Source organism: Nipponia nippon, unplaced genomic scaffold (genome assembly GCF_047370975.1).
Source record: "Nipponia nippon isolate SJK-2023a ecotype South Korea unplaced genomic scaffold, ASM4737097v1 scaffold_3, whole genome shotgun sequence".
Lineage (NCBI taxonomy): Eukaryota > Metazoa > Chordata > Aves > Pelecaniformes > Threskiornithidae > Nipponia > Nipponia nippon.
Window position 1 is genome coordinate 78,045,874 of NW_028262347.1, and position 16,742 is coordinate 78,062,615.

At 40.5% G+C, this 16,742-nt stretch overlaps 1 protein-coding gene across 6 annotated transcripts in view; it reads left to right on the forward strand.

Annotated features, from left to right (window-relative positions):
* PRR5 (proline rich 5) overlaps positions 1–16,742 on the forward strand; it is a 93,885-nt gene that overhangs the window by 53,044 nt on the left and 24,099 nt on the right. For all 6 annotated transcript variants that reach the window (XM_087766346.1, XM_087766344.1, XM_087766348.1 and 3 more), the window contains 4 exons: positions 4,215–4,263; positions 4,937–4,994; positions 9,366–9,457; positions 11,679–11,819. In XM_087766346.1, coding sequence (XP_087622472.1) covers positions 4,215–4,263; positions 4,937–4,994; positions 9,366–9,457; positions 11,679–11,819 — 340 coding nt within the window. The remainder of the gene's footprint in view (positions 1–4,214; positions 4,264–4,936; positions 4,995–9,365; positions 9,458–11,678; positions 11,820–16,742) is intronic.

Genomic DNA, 16,742 nt, shown 5'->3' on the forward strand with positions numbered 1-16,742 from the left:
TCAGAATAACTTTCTTTGGGTTAATGTTACTATTGAATGCAAAAATATCTGATTCATAAACATGGCCTCAGAAGTGAAACAAGTGTATATTTGCCTTACGATTGTTTTGGATGCATTTTCCCTATAAGTACATAAATAAAAAGAAACAAATAGCCGTTGTTTCCACTGGGCAGAATTTGAGTGTGGAAGCATTCAGGTAAACAGCTAGTATCAGTAACTTTTTTCCAACAGTTACAGGACAGTAAAATAAGTTATTTTATTTTACTACTTTAATTAGAGCAGATTCTGGGATACTTTTCATAATTAAACCTTGAATATCCACGTTGACTCACAGACCAAGCATATATATTTGAACAGTTACGTTATGCCCACAATATTTGCACACCATCGTTTTGACTCAGGAATGTCACGTATATTCAACGACTGTATGTCACATACGTGCAAACAAATACGTATAACTTCCTTTTCTGAATGCAGTTCTCAAGGCTTTGAACCCTGGTTATGTATGCACTGATTATTTAAGAAAACATCAGTGGGTACAAATCTGTGCAGTACCATTGACTTTTCTTCTAGGTTTGGCTCATAAAAGCTGCCACTCATTTACACCAATGCCTTTTGACACCGTTCTTGCATTCCTCTGGCATTAGAAAGTGGCCTTAAATATGGAGTTATGTAGTGCTCAGAAGCCCTACTATTAAAAAAACCAGTGTGTGACTTCAGTCTTTTTCATAACGCTTTAACTCCTGAATAACTCTGCTAAAGCTAATGAAGTAAGTAAGGTGGTGAGAAGATACTCTAGTAACTGGGAGTATCACCAGTGTATGTTTGTACATTACTTCTTCTGAGGCCTTACTAGATGATTTAATAGGGGCTTGAGTCAAAAGTCAGGTGATAAAAATCTATGTGCATATACTTACTGTTTAGTATTTCTCTTGATGTATGTGTGTGATAATAGTAATCATACAGTGTTTTTTCCTTTTTCATTTCATGCACCATATGTCATTTCAAAGTGTTTATTTACACCACTTGTAAATCAAGGAAGAAAAAGAAGGAAAGGGAAACACAGTGGAAGCAGGATGTCCTGTATTAAAGCTCATACATATTTATAACCGCCTCTTTTCTGAGTTTCAGGATACTGCTTTGATGCAAACAGAGCACATTTCAGTGGCGTTTCCTTTTTTGTAGCAAGAGTTCAAATCTAGTAAATTCACTTGTTTCCATTTGCTTCATTTGACTTTATTTAACAGATATTATACAGCGTTAGAAGTTCCATTCTGAGTAATGTTGTGAGAGTTAATTTCAAAATGAACCAAAGAAGTGAGAGCAGGAAGATACAAAAACGTCAGGAGCTATTTTAGCATATTTTATGTGAATTTATATTATCACCTTAATTTATGAAGTCATTAAACAGGCCATGGAATCTTCATACCAGTGCTAAACAAGCTTCATAAGAGTGCAAAATGACTGACTTCAAAATCGGATGTGCTTGAAGTGAGGTCTGCTACCTGATCAGGGATCTGTTTTAGGTTTAGCTAGATTTTTACCTGGATGCCACCATGATGTCCACATATCTAGATAAGGTTATTCAGTAATCTGAATTATCCAGGATCACTTAGGTGACAACCTAAGTGATTTTTGTTAAAGGAAATTAAGCAAGGATGAAAAAAAATTGCAAGCAATGTCTTGGATCCAGTTTTGTTGCGGATCTCTCTTAAATGAATATGGATATAGAGAACATCAAACACCAGTGTTCTGATGTGGCCTGAGGGCCTCACTATTTCATGAAAAATTAATTAAGCAGCATGAAGTATCTGTATTATGAGGGATTCAAAGAGCAAGATGCATTAATTGTGCTGTCAGTTCTTCTTCCACCCTGTAAACAGAGATGCTAATGTAGCCATAGTGCTGCTTGGTGTGATGCAGTCCAGTGCATATAATTAACTACAGGCTGGTTGTTTAGTTCATTCACAGCTGAAAAAAATGGAAATGTGCTTGGATTTTGTTTTATCAGAGGGCTAGTTATTGCATAAGTAGAACATCATTTTGTATTTCCTGCCCTAAATGCCAGGAATTATCAGTAGAACCTAAAATCTGAAAAGAGAAGGTATTTGCAAATTGCTTGTTCAAGACTGTGAGGAATCCAGGACTAGACTTCAAAGAGCTGCTAGCTTGAGAAGAGGGTAGATAAGCAAAACGTGTCAGCATAAAGTATCAGTATTTTTTTAAAAACAGTGGTACAAAGAGCTATCTGGGAATAAATTGTCTCTATCATAGGAGAATTCAAAACTGCAACTTTCTTGTTATTTTAACCTAAAAAAATGGTTTATCTATCCATGTTCAAAGTAAGAAAAACCTTTAGTGCCTTCACTTGTGATCCAGAAAAAAATCACACCACTTGGACAGTAAATTCCCGCTTTGAGTGAGCATGGCATGATTTGGCTATAGCGTCCTTGTACTCACTCATGTACTCTTAAGTCTTTAAGACGTTAACAGTCTTTGGGGGAGGTGGGTTTTAACCCCTGCCAAGGGCTTGTCAGTGGGTACCATTGAGGATGGAGTCTCAGGGCACTGCAAAGATTGTCCTCTCCCATATGTTGCAACAGCATGCCACAGGCGCTAGCCGTGCAGTGGCCGTTCATGGCAATGAGAGACCAATGGCTAAAGCCTGAGCTGGCTTTGAAAACTTTTGTCCATAGATAGTTTGTCGGAATTAATCACGTTTCTAACAGAATAGGATTTTGATGCTTAGGAACATCTGAAAACCCCCTTCCTTTTGTTTATTTTCTATTTCGTTTATGCCTAGAGTGTTTCCACAGGGTGCTATGAGGTCAGTGTGGACATGTGCTTAAAGATAAATAAATAAGATACTGTATTTCGGCCTCCTAAAGATTGACCTGCTCCTCCTTTCCCTGAATTTTCAGAAGATCTCAAGAGGTTGTGCTGAAGCATGTGGTGTTAAAAACATCAGATCCAACTCCTGCAGACTTTTTCATGGAGTGTAGGGATATGCTGAACTTTTTGAATCAGACGTGTATTTTTTTACTAGTTAAATAATTTGATTAATAAGTTATTTGTTAGTTAAAGACATAGCCCAAAGGGATAGATGATAACATGCTACCGAATATATCATTTGCATAACTACCTTAATTGAAGTGGGTGTTTAGATTTTAAGTTGAATTTGGCCTCATTTCTTCGTGGGACCTGACGTGGCCACACAAGGACAGGTTTTCAAAAGAGCTCCAGGCGAGATTTGCAAATGTTCAGAAAACCCAGCTGGGACTACATTTTTATAAGGTCCACGCTCTCATTTATGCATCTTAATAGTGACCTGAGTGCAGAGAAGTACATCTAGCATCCAACACGTGAGACTTATGTGACATACAGCTCTTTAGCAACGTAGTGAGTTTTATCTGGATACGAATGTTGGGCTTGTGGATTGGGTTGAATTCAGTTTTTGAATGTGAGGGTTGTTTGTGGGAATTTTTTTGCACGTGAGTTTGGTTTGCTCTCTGAGATTGCTTTGTAGGTTTTAGTGTAGAGGAATCATGAAAGGCAGAGCTAAACTGTTAAATTCCTACCTGCTTTTTCACTGAAACGATATGAAACTTCAGCTGTCATGGGTCTCCGGACTGGAGGATCGTGACCCTTTCAAGGAAAACTGGCCAAGTTTCATGCCTGCAACAAAACCCGCAGAGTATCATCCTGCTTCAGGTTCCTCTCTAAACATTTTGTCATGGCTCTCTTTTTCAGCCTTACACAGGACAGGGATGATTTGGCTCTGAACATGTCAGCCAAGTCACGTGCTCGTTTTTTGGCTCAGGCCCATGGATGGGCAGAGAGCGCCAGGCGTTCTCCCACGTCTGCAACGCCAGGCGCCAGTGAAGCCCTGGCACAGCAGAACAACTCAAGCGTTTTTAAAACGGTTAGATGTAGGATGGAAAGCATCCTCTTTTTGTCAAATCTCAATTTCGTTTCATGTGCATTTGTGCAAATGAGCCATCTAAAAGCACAGCAGATTATCTTTCAACACATAGAAATGCTGGTTGAATGCTGGTATTGTTGACCGTTTGCTGTGTTTCTAGTTAGGCATTATTGACAGGCTCTGTGCTCATATGAAAATATTTTGCTATTAGTGACTTCCCTTTTTCCATGCAGTGCGCAGCTAATACAATTTGCTGATTACACAGATCCTTTTCTTATTCTTTTTAATACAGGCAATTGTTGAAAACAGAACTGGGATCCTTTTTCACTGAATATCTACAGGTAGGCATGTTTTCTTTCATTTAAATCAGATTTTGTTATATGATACTGAGCAAAATCATTTCACCCACTGTAAATGCTGATCTGGAGCCCCTTGAAACCATTGAGAGATGTCCACTGACTTGTCTGTGTTCTGTCATTTATAGAATAATGAGATTTGGATTTTATGTATATATAGTTAGATAGTGAAATCCCAAGCCGTGGAATAGATTTGTGCAGTCACTGTGTTTCTGTATGACATTGCTGTCTTTCAGTAGACTTGAGACATTCTCTTTTAACTTAAAATTTAAGTTCCTGAGTAAACCAGTTAAGTTCATTGTAGTATAGTTAATAGGAAGGACATTTAGTAGTAAGTACACACTGTCTATTGGAGCAGTATTTCTGCTTCTCTAAGACAGAGTACATGCTTTGTGGGTCAGCCATTTGAAGTTCAAGAAGCACTTTGTACCACACAGAATACGTGCTGTATCCTGAAAGCAGTAGGTGATTGTATCATCATTTGACAAGTGTCCCAACTGATTTAAGCCAGATGGACACAGGAGGAGTCCTTTAGTGATTGATCATTAAAATAAAAGACCCCCTTTATTGTCAAAAGTTAAGAATGAACAAAATGTGAAATATGGTGGCTGTAGGGAAGTACAGAATTGAGTAAAGGTAGTCTATATTTTATTTACAGAATCAGCTGCTCACAAAAGGCATGGTGATCCTAAGGGACAAGATCCGGTTTTATGAAGGTAACTTGGATTTTAGCATGGCTACCTATGTCTGTCACAGGAGCTAGCAAATGCATTCTGGAGGCAGTGTGGTGCTTTCCACTCTCTTTCCCAGACTATGGATTAGTTTGTATCAATTCGTTCCTGCAGCCTGTTGTTGTGTCCTGCCTTGGTGTTCCCATTGGCTTTCATCAAGTAGAGGTGATTGCCTAGAGCAGCAGCATGGGAGTAAAGGAAAGATTACCTCCAGCATGGACACCTCCTTCTCCTTCAATTATAGCCAGCTCAATGTTAAGAAAAAGTGAAAAAATAGAGTGAGATATCTCAATAAACAAAAAACTAAGCAATAATATCCCAGTTAGTTGAAGTGTCTGTCTAAGTCCAAAATAACGCTGTGGGTTAAGAGTTATTCTGGATTCATGCTTACATAAACAAGGTCAGACACTGTCTTTTTTTTACAGTCAAGGCTCCATTTGTCTGTCTGTACCTTCTGGAGGTGTCACCTTATGGAAGTAAACTTCAAGGATAACCTCCATCAGATGTGTCGTTTTACAGTCACCCTCATTTTGTGTCCTATGCTGTTGTGCGGCATTTAGACGTGCTGTTAAATATGCCATTTTGTCCTACATGTAGGCATACAGGTTGCACCAGAGGAGGTTTAGGTTGGATATTAGGAAAAACTTCTTCACTGAAAGGGTAGTCGGGCACTGGAACAGGCTGCCCAGGGAAGTGGTTGAGTCCCCATCCCCGGAGGTATTTAAAAGGTGGGTAGATGTGGTGCTTAGGGACATGGTTTAGTGGTGGACTTGGCAGTGCTAGGTTAACGGTTGGACTTGATGATCTTAAGGGTCTTTTCCAACCTAAATGATTCCATGATTCTGTACATCATCAGAGGGTGAAATGATTTCAGAATATCTTCAGGAATTATTGCCCATGTAAACAGTCTGAAGATCTCTGGGGAGTCTTGAGGCAATTTTAAAGAAATGCGTCTTTCCTTTTCCAAAGCTGCAGTCATAATACCACTTAGTCTAAATATACTATTTAAGCAGTAGCCTGGAGACAACCATTTCCAGTAGTTTCAGCTCTCTATAAATCCTAAATGTGACCTTTCATTACTGACAGTACAGTTGATCAGATTAAGATGGTGCTATGGGACCCAGCTTTTCTGATGAAAATACAATAGCCATGAACACTGCAAAAAGAGAACAATTTCACATTTAAAAAAAAAAAAAAACCAACATAAAAAAGTGCCTGAACTCTTCTAAGCTGAACACAGAATTCCTTAGTTATATAAAATAACAGCTTGGAGGGCACAAGGGAAGCTGTAAGGATCTCAAGGTCTTCATAGCTGCTTTGTAAATCACAAAGGAAGTTGGTTTTTAAGTATCAAATCAGCAAATTAGATGCAGAGACCTACCAAAGTCCAACCCCTTTTTCTTCTGGTTTTACTAGCTTGAAAATCAAAAATACTATCTCTGATGTTTGAGATCAACGCTGAGATGAAAAATTGAAATGTGAGGCCACTAAAGGGCTTTCAAATGTAGGAGTATGTTTAGCAAATATAAAATTTCAGCAAGCTGTTAAGTTGATATTGGTTTTGAATTTGGTGTATCATTTTGTGGTTGCCCCTTAAAATATGGTCAGAAATGCTGGTAAGGTGAGGATTAAATTGGCCATGTTTTTTCCAAGTCTGTCCTCAGAAACGTCAGCTCACTAAAACTAGCAAGTTACAGGATGGTAGCTGTAATTTAGGAATCTCATTCAGAGGCAGAGGACTTTCTGACAGACAGTTTTCTTTTAGCCTGCCTGGGGAGCTGCTGATTGATGTGAGTTTCCAAGGCTGGAATTTGGGGTTCCTGGCAGCAGAGGCAGCAGCACCCCAGAGTCCATCCTGTTGTCAGTGACCCCATGGCTCCCGAAACACCCAAGACAAAGCTGGGAGCACAGAAATCTTGGGAGCTCCCATTCTGAGCAGGGCTCCCTTCCTGGATCTGCAGCAGCAGCGGTCCTGCCCTCAAATCTCAGGTTGTTCTGCACCCCGTGGTTTGAGTTTCCCTATCCGGTTGGTGTTGAAGTTTTCAAAAGAGAAAAAAGAACACTTCAGAGCCCACTTTGGAGGGTTTTTGTCCTGCAGGAGGTGTTGAAAATTTTAGCTTCTGTTTTGAAATGATGATTTTTTTTATTCTTATATTTCTTTCAGGAGTTTCAATTAACTTTTAGAAGCACTGTGAAAAGTACTACATGCATTTTTATGTCATACAAAATTGACTATATTGTGCTTCATTAAAATGAGCATTTAGAGTCACCCAGCTTCCTGGAATCTGGTAAATGCTTATGGTAAATGTAGGGATCTTTGCCTGACAGTAAAACAAACATATTTTTGAAAGAACACGGAAGTCATGTTCCCCTGTGTGAAAGATGCTCATCATCAACAAACTGTAGGAATTCTTCCACAGTCTCCAGTAAAAGGCCTTGCCTGGCGAAAGGCAGTTAACTTTGCAGCCTTTCTGAGCTGCTGTACAGAAATCCATCACTTCACAAAACAAGCTGCCCACGGGATGAAGGGAGTGTGCGGCAGAAAAGGCATGTCCATCTCAACAGGGTAATTTGACTTCATGCAGTTCTAGCAGCAAGATTTGAAAAGGACGAATGTTCAGCACCCACATCTGGAGCCAGATTTGTAAGGGCTTAGTTTCCACTTAGCCTCAACTTGTGGGCAACTAATGTATTTAACTCCTTTTAAAGCTCTGCCCTCGAGGCATAAGAGTGATTGGGCTTCTCCTTCATGATCTTTGAAACACTTCAGTGTTCAGACACTAGTATATGGAGGTTATAACGCAACGGTATTTACTATTATTATTACTGCTACAGCTACTAGGAATTTTGGACCTGGTTCCCTGCTGTGTTTCACTAGAACTAATGCAAGACAAATTTTTAAAAAACTGGAACTGAGAACACCTTGTTCAGTCTTGTGCACGAGTGTGTAGGACAGAGAGAACTCCTGCCTGATGGTGCAGAAATGAAGACCTTGGCGTGGTTCACAAGCCAGCAGCTGCAGTATGGCACGGTGATCCACATTTGTCACTGAAAGCACTTAAAGTCATCAATCCACGAATAATTCAGGAGTTGCAGATGGGCCAGAGCTGGTGCTATTTGTCATGTGCTTAAAAATGCAGGGAGATCAAGTACCCCATAATAAAGATTGGCACTTGCTAACTTGGAGTGTAGATGCTTTCATGCGGAGTTTATTTGTGATGTGTGTGTAATTCTGGGCAAAATGTTCCCTAGCTGAGGCCCTAAGTAATGCTGTAACGCAAAAATTAAGAATAGCATGTGATTCTGACACCGATAGTAATATTGATTAATTGCTATTGAATTTGCTTCCTGAAAAGTCATATTATCTTGTCTGAATGCCTCATAATCATTGATGTATTTATCTCCATAATACTTGCTGGTGGAGGTGCAGTGGCATTGCTCACCTTTCACAGCTGGATTAGGGGCACAAGGATGCTAAAGAGCTTGCCCAAGGTCACACAGGCCGTTTTGGGGAACAGGGATTTGAAGCCAGCATCCAGCTATCGAGCCAGACTTCCTTTCCCGTAGATCTCGGCTCCTGCATTTGCCTCTGTGTTTTGCAAAATGTTCTGTGAGGAACTCTGTGTCCAACTTGGTTGTAGGACCCGGCCAAAGCTTCTCTGATCTCCACTGGGGAGGCTTCCAGGTGGCTGCAGCTGGGGAGGAAATAGGGAGGGAGGTGGCCTCGCTGCAAGGACCATGGGAAACTCACGTTTTGACTGCATCCTTTGAAAGTTACAGTAAAAAGTAGAGCCGCAAGACTATTCTCTTTTTCTACAGATCTTGGGTGAGATTTTCTATGTAAGTGGAGATACAGGGAAGCTAAGGGATCAAGCTGAGGGGATGCTTTGTGGAGGATCTCCACAGAGCACAGTTTGCTCTGCTGGCTTACAGCTTAGAGGGCAGAGAGGAGCATGCTGGGGGAGACTTCTCTGCAGGAATATTTTCACGTTTAACCTGCTGTGTCCTCCTCCTACTGCTCTCCTCCGCAGTCTTGTCCGGTAGGTATTTTTGCAAGAAGAGGAGGAGGTAACCTGAGCTATTATTCTTTATTCTTCCCAGGGTTTTTCTGAGTAAGCTTCAACCTCAAAGTCTCTGAGTTTACTAAGAGCATTAGATGTGTCATCTGAAAAGACACAAATACTGAATGATCTGATACAGTGAAAGGAATACTAATTCCATACTACTAATAGTAGATGTTACATGATTCATTTTTGTGTATAATAGCAGATCCACATTGTTTCCTGCGTGTTTTAGTCTTTGCAGTTAGCTGATTACAACCTAAACAGTTCACTAGCTCATTTTGTGTTTTTGCAGGGCAGAAACTACTGGATACCTTAGCTGAAACCTGGGATTTTTTCTTCAGTGATGTCCTGCCCATGCTTCAGGCTATTTTCTATCCTGTGCAGGTGAAAAATTACTCTGTTACTATAGAATCTTGAAAAACTGGAAAAAGCAACTTTACTCGTTTGTCAACAGATTGATGCAATCCTTAACTCTCTCTCCTTGGGCCAGCCGCCCAGTGCAGCTGTTCCGTGTAGTCACGTCATGCAAATAAGTTACTTATGCAAACAGCGGTTTGAAGTGCTTGGGTGAAAAAGATGAAGGGGAACTTTGAAAACAGGAGTGGAGTGCAGGGAGGATGGTTAGTGCTTCTGTCAACTTACACGAAAATTCAAAAAAGGTTACGAAGGATAAACTAAAATACGCACACACTGAAATGAGTGGAGCTGTGTTGACTTAAATATATACATTTCCTTCTCTGCGATGTGAATTAATCTCTGAAATATCTCCACTTTTGAAAAGGGATTGTATTTCCAAGGTCAAATTCTATGCTACTATAAAGGAACAGCAATAGGCAGTGAGGTTAGACCAGTTTACATGAGCACAGAATTTGACTCCAGTAATTTGAAATCCACAATAGGTACTTGATCTGTTTTGGATGAGGCTCACTCTTCTAACTTAATGATGGCCACAGAATGTTGTTTATCACTTAATTCCAAAGGACATCTGTACCAGATAGGTATAAGTGGCCTTCTGGAGTTGCTCGTAGATGCCTACAGATTTTAGTGGGAGTTTGGTGCCTAAACATATTTGGGGAAACTCTGGAAACTTTCTCCCATTTTTCCAAGTGGACTTCATGCCTAAAATGATTGTCCAAATGTGATTGATATTACCATTTGCATCTGCAGTTAATTACAGACATGAAATCTGAATTAAGTGGAAAAGCTGCAACTTTACACAAAATTTCATTCTGAAAGAGAAGAGCTCTAAAAACATACAGGACTAGTTCACCCATTGACTTCTGTCTTACCAGTAGAAACTTTAAAACGATAGACATAATATGGTATTGAAAACCTATTAGAACATGATGGGAGATTTTTCTAAGTGCCACATAATTTAAATCCAAGGCATTTGTGAACCTGGAGATACAGGTAGGCTCTCAACCTGGTTTTCCATGGTGACTTGACTAAATCAGAATTAAGTCAGATGTTTTTGAAAATTGCACCAAATACCCATTTTCACTGTTGTGTTCCTGAGGCCTTTGAAAATAATTTAGCAACACAAGCCTCCTCACCTTTCAGGTGGAAATAATTGCTTGAATTTTCAAAGGAACCTGGAAAGGCTAAGAACCCCAATTCCCATGTAATTTCAAATAGATCTAGATGCCTGATGTTATAAGGATACTTCCAAAAGCCCAGCTGGTGCTTATGTGCTCTTCTAAATTCTCTTCATTAGCAACTGAAGCAGATTTGGCCTTCTTTACTTCAGTACAAATAATTAACAAAGTGAAAAGGAATGGGTGGGGTGGGGTCAGACTTTTTTATTCTAAACTAAGGTAAGTCAATACTAGCTGAATATCAGCCCTTCCAGGAGGGTTAATATTTGGTGGGCAGCACTCAGAACTGCAGGCAAGAATATGTATGTACAGCTATATATACCCAAGGAAAAAGCCCTGGTGCCGGCAAAGGGAACAGTTTTACAACTCCTCATAAGGTATAAGGCAAGTGGTGTTAATCTCTGCAGGCAGAGCTAGCATCGTGTTCTTCAGATGAGATTTTTTTTTTATGAGAAGTGATGCTTGAACTGCAAAAAGATGTCTGAAAATGCAGTATAAAACTGCAGCTCTGCTTCTACCTTATAGTGAAGTCTCCTAAACTGTAGAGAAAAAGAGGATCCACAGGTGGGCTGAGTCAGGATGCCTAATATAATTTGAGGATGGTATCCAGCTAGTACTCAAAATCTTGAGAAATAATGGAAATTCAACCCTTTTTTAGCCTTGCTTTTTTTTCTTCTTTTTTTTAAACATGATACATTTTATTACTGTTAAAGTATGAAATATTCATATATATTCTGTGCTCAAGTACGATTGCCCCACACCCCAGCCCAACCCCTCATCATCTTCATGCACAGACTCAGTCATTGTCTGCAGCATTCGTTACTGCCAAATCAAATTCGCCGTGCAGATTTGTAGGCTGCTCTGTGTCCTTTGTTATGTTTCCTCTGCTTTTCATTCAGGTTTACCATTCTTGTAATCCCTCAGAAGCGGAGGAAGGAATTTTGATGGAGGATTTTGAAACTCATTTTCACACTGCTCATAATCCATCTTGTTTTGTTTCTTTTTCTAAGGGGAAGGAGCCCTCAGTTCGGCAGCTGGCTCTTCTGCACTTTAGGAATATAATTACCCTCAACATTAAATTGGAAGATGCATTATCACGTTCCAGAGCCAGAGTTCCACCTTCTATTATTCAGATGCTTTTAATACTCCAGGTAAATTGGTTACTTTTCTTAAGCTGTTTTCTTTATCTGTCTTTTTGTACTGTATTGCTGAAGCCTGCTTAAGCAGTCTCTGATTTTGCTCATTCATTGAAAACTTCTTACTCAGAATGCCAGAACTTCTGTGCAATTAAATGTGGTCCTAATATCTAAAAGTAGAGACAGTAGAGGTTCAGATTTTATGCCTTAAGATCCAGAGGGTCTGAGAGTAAAGATTCATTTTGAAACTGTGGGCCTTGAAATACAAAGTTTTGCAAGCAGACCGGTGTATGTGGTAATAACATGACTTCCATGAAACGCTGCGTGTTGCTGCATTAGCACTTCCAGATATGAAGCTTCACATCTGGAGTAGGCAACAAAGTGAATATGCAATTTCTGGTTGAATCATGGTCATGTTTAGTCACTGGAACCAAATTCTATCAAAGCTGTTGATACAAAAACATTAAGACCAGATCAATACTGGTATTTGCCTTCAGTGTTAGATTTATTTTTTTTTTTAATAGTTGTGAGGAGGAACAAAAAGGAAATTACAGGCAAAAGGCAAGTTTAAGATTTTATTTTGCTGAATTAAAGAAAAGCATGAGCTTGTGTTGAGGAGAAGGGGGGATGAGGCAGAAGGGAGGGAGAGAGCCAGGAGTGGATTCTCAGGAGGTGAGGAAGTTGAGATTTTCCTGGCCGGTGACTTTTTTTTTTTAATAAACAAATAGATTTACAGCAAATTAAAGGATATAGGGTCTCACACTTAAAATGATTCTTTGCTCTTCATAAGCATATGAATTAGTTCTGTGTCTGAAATTGTTTTAAAGAGCAGGATAATATAAAGGCTGGTGATGAAAATGGAGCAAGGAGTAAGATTCCCTCTGCTGGGTCAAGAAATGGTATGTCATCCTTGCTGTCGCAGTGTACTTTGGTGGAGTGTATACTGGTGTGTTTAACCTAGTTTTCTCAGAAAAAGATACGTAATAGGACTGCCTGCTTGCCCCTTGTCTCCCTTTTCCCTAACCTCCAACTTGCCAAATGCTGCTTGAAACTGCTGGCTGATTGTGGCACAATGGCAGCAATATTGGAGATATTAAGATTCCGAGGAGTTTCATGGAAATTAGTGTCTGGAGAGAGGAGAGGAGCCTTAGGGAAAACTGGAGCATGGGCTTAACTGCATAATGAGACATCAAAGAATTCATATAATTGAACTGTGAACCCAGCTGTGTTAATAAACACCAGACATTCCACATGAGAGAGTAGTACCATCATGAAAACCTTAATCACAGGAAGGTTGGCTATCGGGCCTAACCCCTTCTTAAATGCGAGGTAAACTCCATTCTAAACCAGGCTTCAGCAGCATTGTTGCTAACAGATCTGCTAGCGCTTTTGTGGTTTTTTTCTTTAGAGAGTCTGTGTTGGCTATGGGCAAGATCAGGCTTCAAATGAATTCGGTGGTGAGCTGGGAACTGAATAACATCCTGATTTAGAAAGTTCATAGGAGGTGATGTGGAGTCATTTGCCAGGATTAGTGCTACAACAAACAGTTTCTTTGCAAATCTGCTTTCTTCAACAACCAGAGGTGTTAACGAGGTGGATGCCTGTTTAGGGTAAAAGGCCAAATCCATTCTCATTGCAAAGCTGTCGATGGAAATCGATAACAAAGTGAGAGGGAGTTTGCCCCTGAGTGTTCGTTTCTGCATATGTTACCTATGGTTGTGTGGTGGGGATGGTGAAAGTTCTTTCTTAGCAATAGCTCTGCCAAACTTGTGGTTTACAATCTAATGGAAATTACAGGAAAAGGTCAGAAGAGGATCTGGGAGTGAGCTATTTACATGCTTAGCAGTGTTAGTCAATAATTGGATTTCGGAGCAAAGGCTTTTTTGCAAACTCAAATGTCATGTTAAACAAAAGCAAGTTTTATACATTTATGGCATATAATGGAATTTCCTTGACTTAGATTAACTCAACAGGTGAATAGGGCCAGAAGAGAGATAACAATTCAACTGCCCAAAGAACACATGGTGGGCTTGTGTGCGTGGACTTTCCAGACTGAGAGATGGTGTCTCGGTGTGGACATTGTCTAATCCCTATTTCTGTCTACCGTGATTCTCTCTTCCATAACAAACTTGGTGACACCGGAGGGGACTCCCATGGCTAGAAGCTGAGCCTAGTGATGTTGACCCTGGACCAAGTGTTGAACCTGACGCTAAGTTGCCCCATTTCTGTCCGTGACAGCCTTGTGCAGCTGTGTTATGCAATTAAGGAGTAGGCCGTGTTCTTCAAGACAGCAGCTGTAACGTCAGCTGAAGGTCGCGGGTTGACAAAGGCCCATGCTGACATGCACCCGTCTGTCCTGTTAGAGTGGATTAAAGCGGCAGAGATTTGGTAACTAACGCAGGGTGCATCTGGTATTGCTCATGTTTTAGCTTGTCATGGTGTAGAGGAAGAGCTCTATCAGTTTGTCAGGAGAAGACACTTTTCTTATGGAGGGGAAGTTTTTTAAAGAGGAAATGGAAGCTGCAGCAATCCTTGGACTTTATTCAGGAGGTAGGTGCTGATTTGGCAAAGCTCAGTAAGCACACGTTTTACCTGAGTGTGGGTTGACTTCATTGACTTCAGCATGTGAGCGATTTCATTGACCTCTGTGAAGTTACTTACTGCAAGTTGCACACGTTCCTTGCTTGCTCAGCTGGCTGCGCTCTGGCAAGGAGAATGAAACAGCATGTGCCAAAGACCTCCTGAATAAAAGGGCGTGAAATGAAGTTGAGCCCCTTACTTCGTTGTTTGGGTGGTTGATTTTTCTTCTTTGCATCCAATCTTTCATCCTGTCCACAGTGAGCTATTTGCTGGAAGTATGCCTACCAGCCATGCATTTAATACCCGACCATGTGATACAGCACCCACAGCAGTCCTCTGGTATACAGTGACATGACAGAGGATACACATTGGCACAGACACGATCCCCAACCTGACACATGCCTCACAATTTGCCCAGAGAGCCACATGCCTCAATTTCTTTGCATTTAAGATAGCAAAGATATATATATATATATATATATTTTTTTTTTTTTTAAAAGGGAGGGGCATCAGGCAGGAAAATATCATACCTTGTTTATGCAGTCCCTCTTTGAAGGCAAGAACCTCCATTTCCGGGATAAAGCTGTTACAGGTATTGTGATAGCAGATTGTATATCTGAGGCTTTGTTGTAAGATACCCCTCATTTAAAGCATCAGAAATTATTTTTCAGGTTGATTATTAGACTTCGGTTCTCCAATCCAGTAGAGCCACTTCTGTATCTCACCAGTGCTATAACCTGGACTAATTACAAGCCAGCAATCTATCAGGAAAGAAGCAGTCCCCCAGAACTGGGGGAAGGAGTGATATTCCCATGCTGTTGAAGTCAGTGGGAATTTCACCACGGCGTGGAAGAAGGGCTTTATACCACTCAAACTTTTTGTTGCCAGCATAGCCTGATCCACTTACAAAACACAAACTGAAATGTTAATCCTTTGTGGCTGCTTACAGGCACATCAGCTAAAATGCCTCCAGGATGCTCCTGTTTAACTTCTAGGGCCTTCAAGAGCAGAGTCATGATTGAGGGAAGTAAAAGAAGAACTAAACCTGCTTTTGAGCACAGATTGACGCACAGGAGCTCACGTAACTACACTGAGTTGTCAGTCTCGCCTCAATGACCTTTCTCTTTGGGTGGAATTAGGAAGCTGGAGGGAGAATTTTCTCCCTTATGCTCTGTGAACCAAAGAGAGCAGAACTACCACCGGAGGATAAGCAATCTGACTTATTTCCCAAAACGTGTTATCAAAGATGACCTTTGCCACTGAAACTGGAACATCTTATTTCCAGGTATATCTCACCTGAGGTCTGAGAAAGTTGGAAGAGAAGAATTAAAGAGTGTTTATCTGCATCTTTTGGTTAACATCAGGTTTATTGGAGTTCACAGAATCTCTCTGGGTGACCCAAGGTACTTAAAAACCCCAGAAAAGCACAGCACAGTATCTCTTGTGCTGAGGGATGAGGCCTCACTAAACATAAGCTCTGAAGAGAAAAATAAAACCTGTGGTTTCCTTTTTGGCTTCTCTGAGCTTCGTTTGAACTCCCTTGCCTGTTGCCTTTCTCTGTAAAGGAAGACAAAATAAATACATAAAACTGTCCAGTGGGACCTATTTGTTATCTCTGGAAAGGCTGTAAATGTAGGCTCAGCTCCTTGCACTTTAAAGGGATGGAAAAGCACATTGCAAGAGCTGAAAGCAAGTGCAAAGAGTGCTATTTTTCTATCTCAGCAGCGACACAGCAAACCAAAGATAGCATAGTGGTTAAAAACAAAATATCCTTCGCTATTGGAAAACTGTAGCGTCCTGCCTGTGGAACAACAGATTTGCTGTAATGCTGCAATGTGTGTCAGCTGGGGTTAATTCTTTATGGCCATATGGTTTTGAATTCGGTGGTTGCTTTTGAGAGGTTGTCTTACTGAGTCTCTTAGACCTGAAGCATAGGTTGAAGAAAGTGGTGTGGGTGTGAGGTTTCAACATGCTTTTAATTTCTCTACCTTTTTCTGAATTCCTGGTTTATAAGACACAAAAAACCAGAAACCTGTAAATAAAAGTATTGTAGACCCTATTTAAAGATAAATTGCCATATCGAAAACCTGTGCTTCCCCTGGGTTATGCATAAATGTGCTCTCTTCCTTCCTGCTGAAAGGGCGGCTTCTCTGTGTCATTTGCATCAGCCCCATAGGCACGTAAGGAGTCAGGTGAGACATTTTACAGCCGGGACACTGCCTGACACAAAGAGAAGAGTCCTCCATTGCTTTGTGTTGACATAGGCGAAACTGAGAATCTGGCCCTCAAGATTTACACCTCAGAGTATTTTGTAGAAAAAATGCTGCTTCTAAGCAATAGCCTCTGTCTTATTCTGTC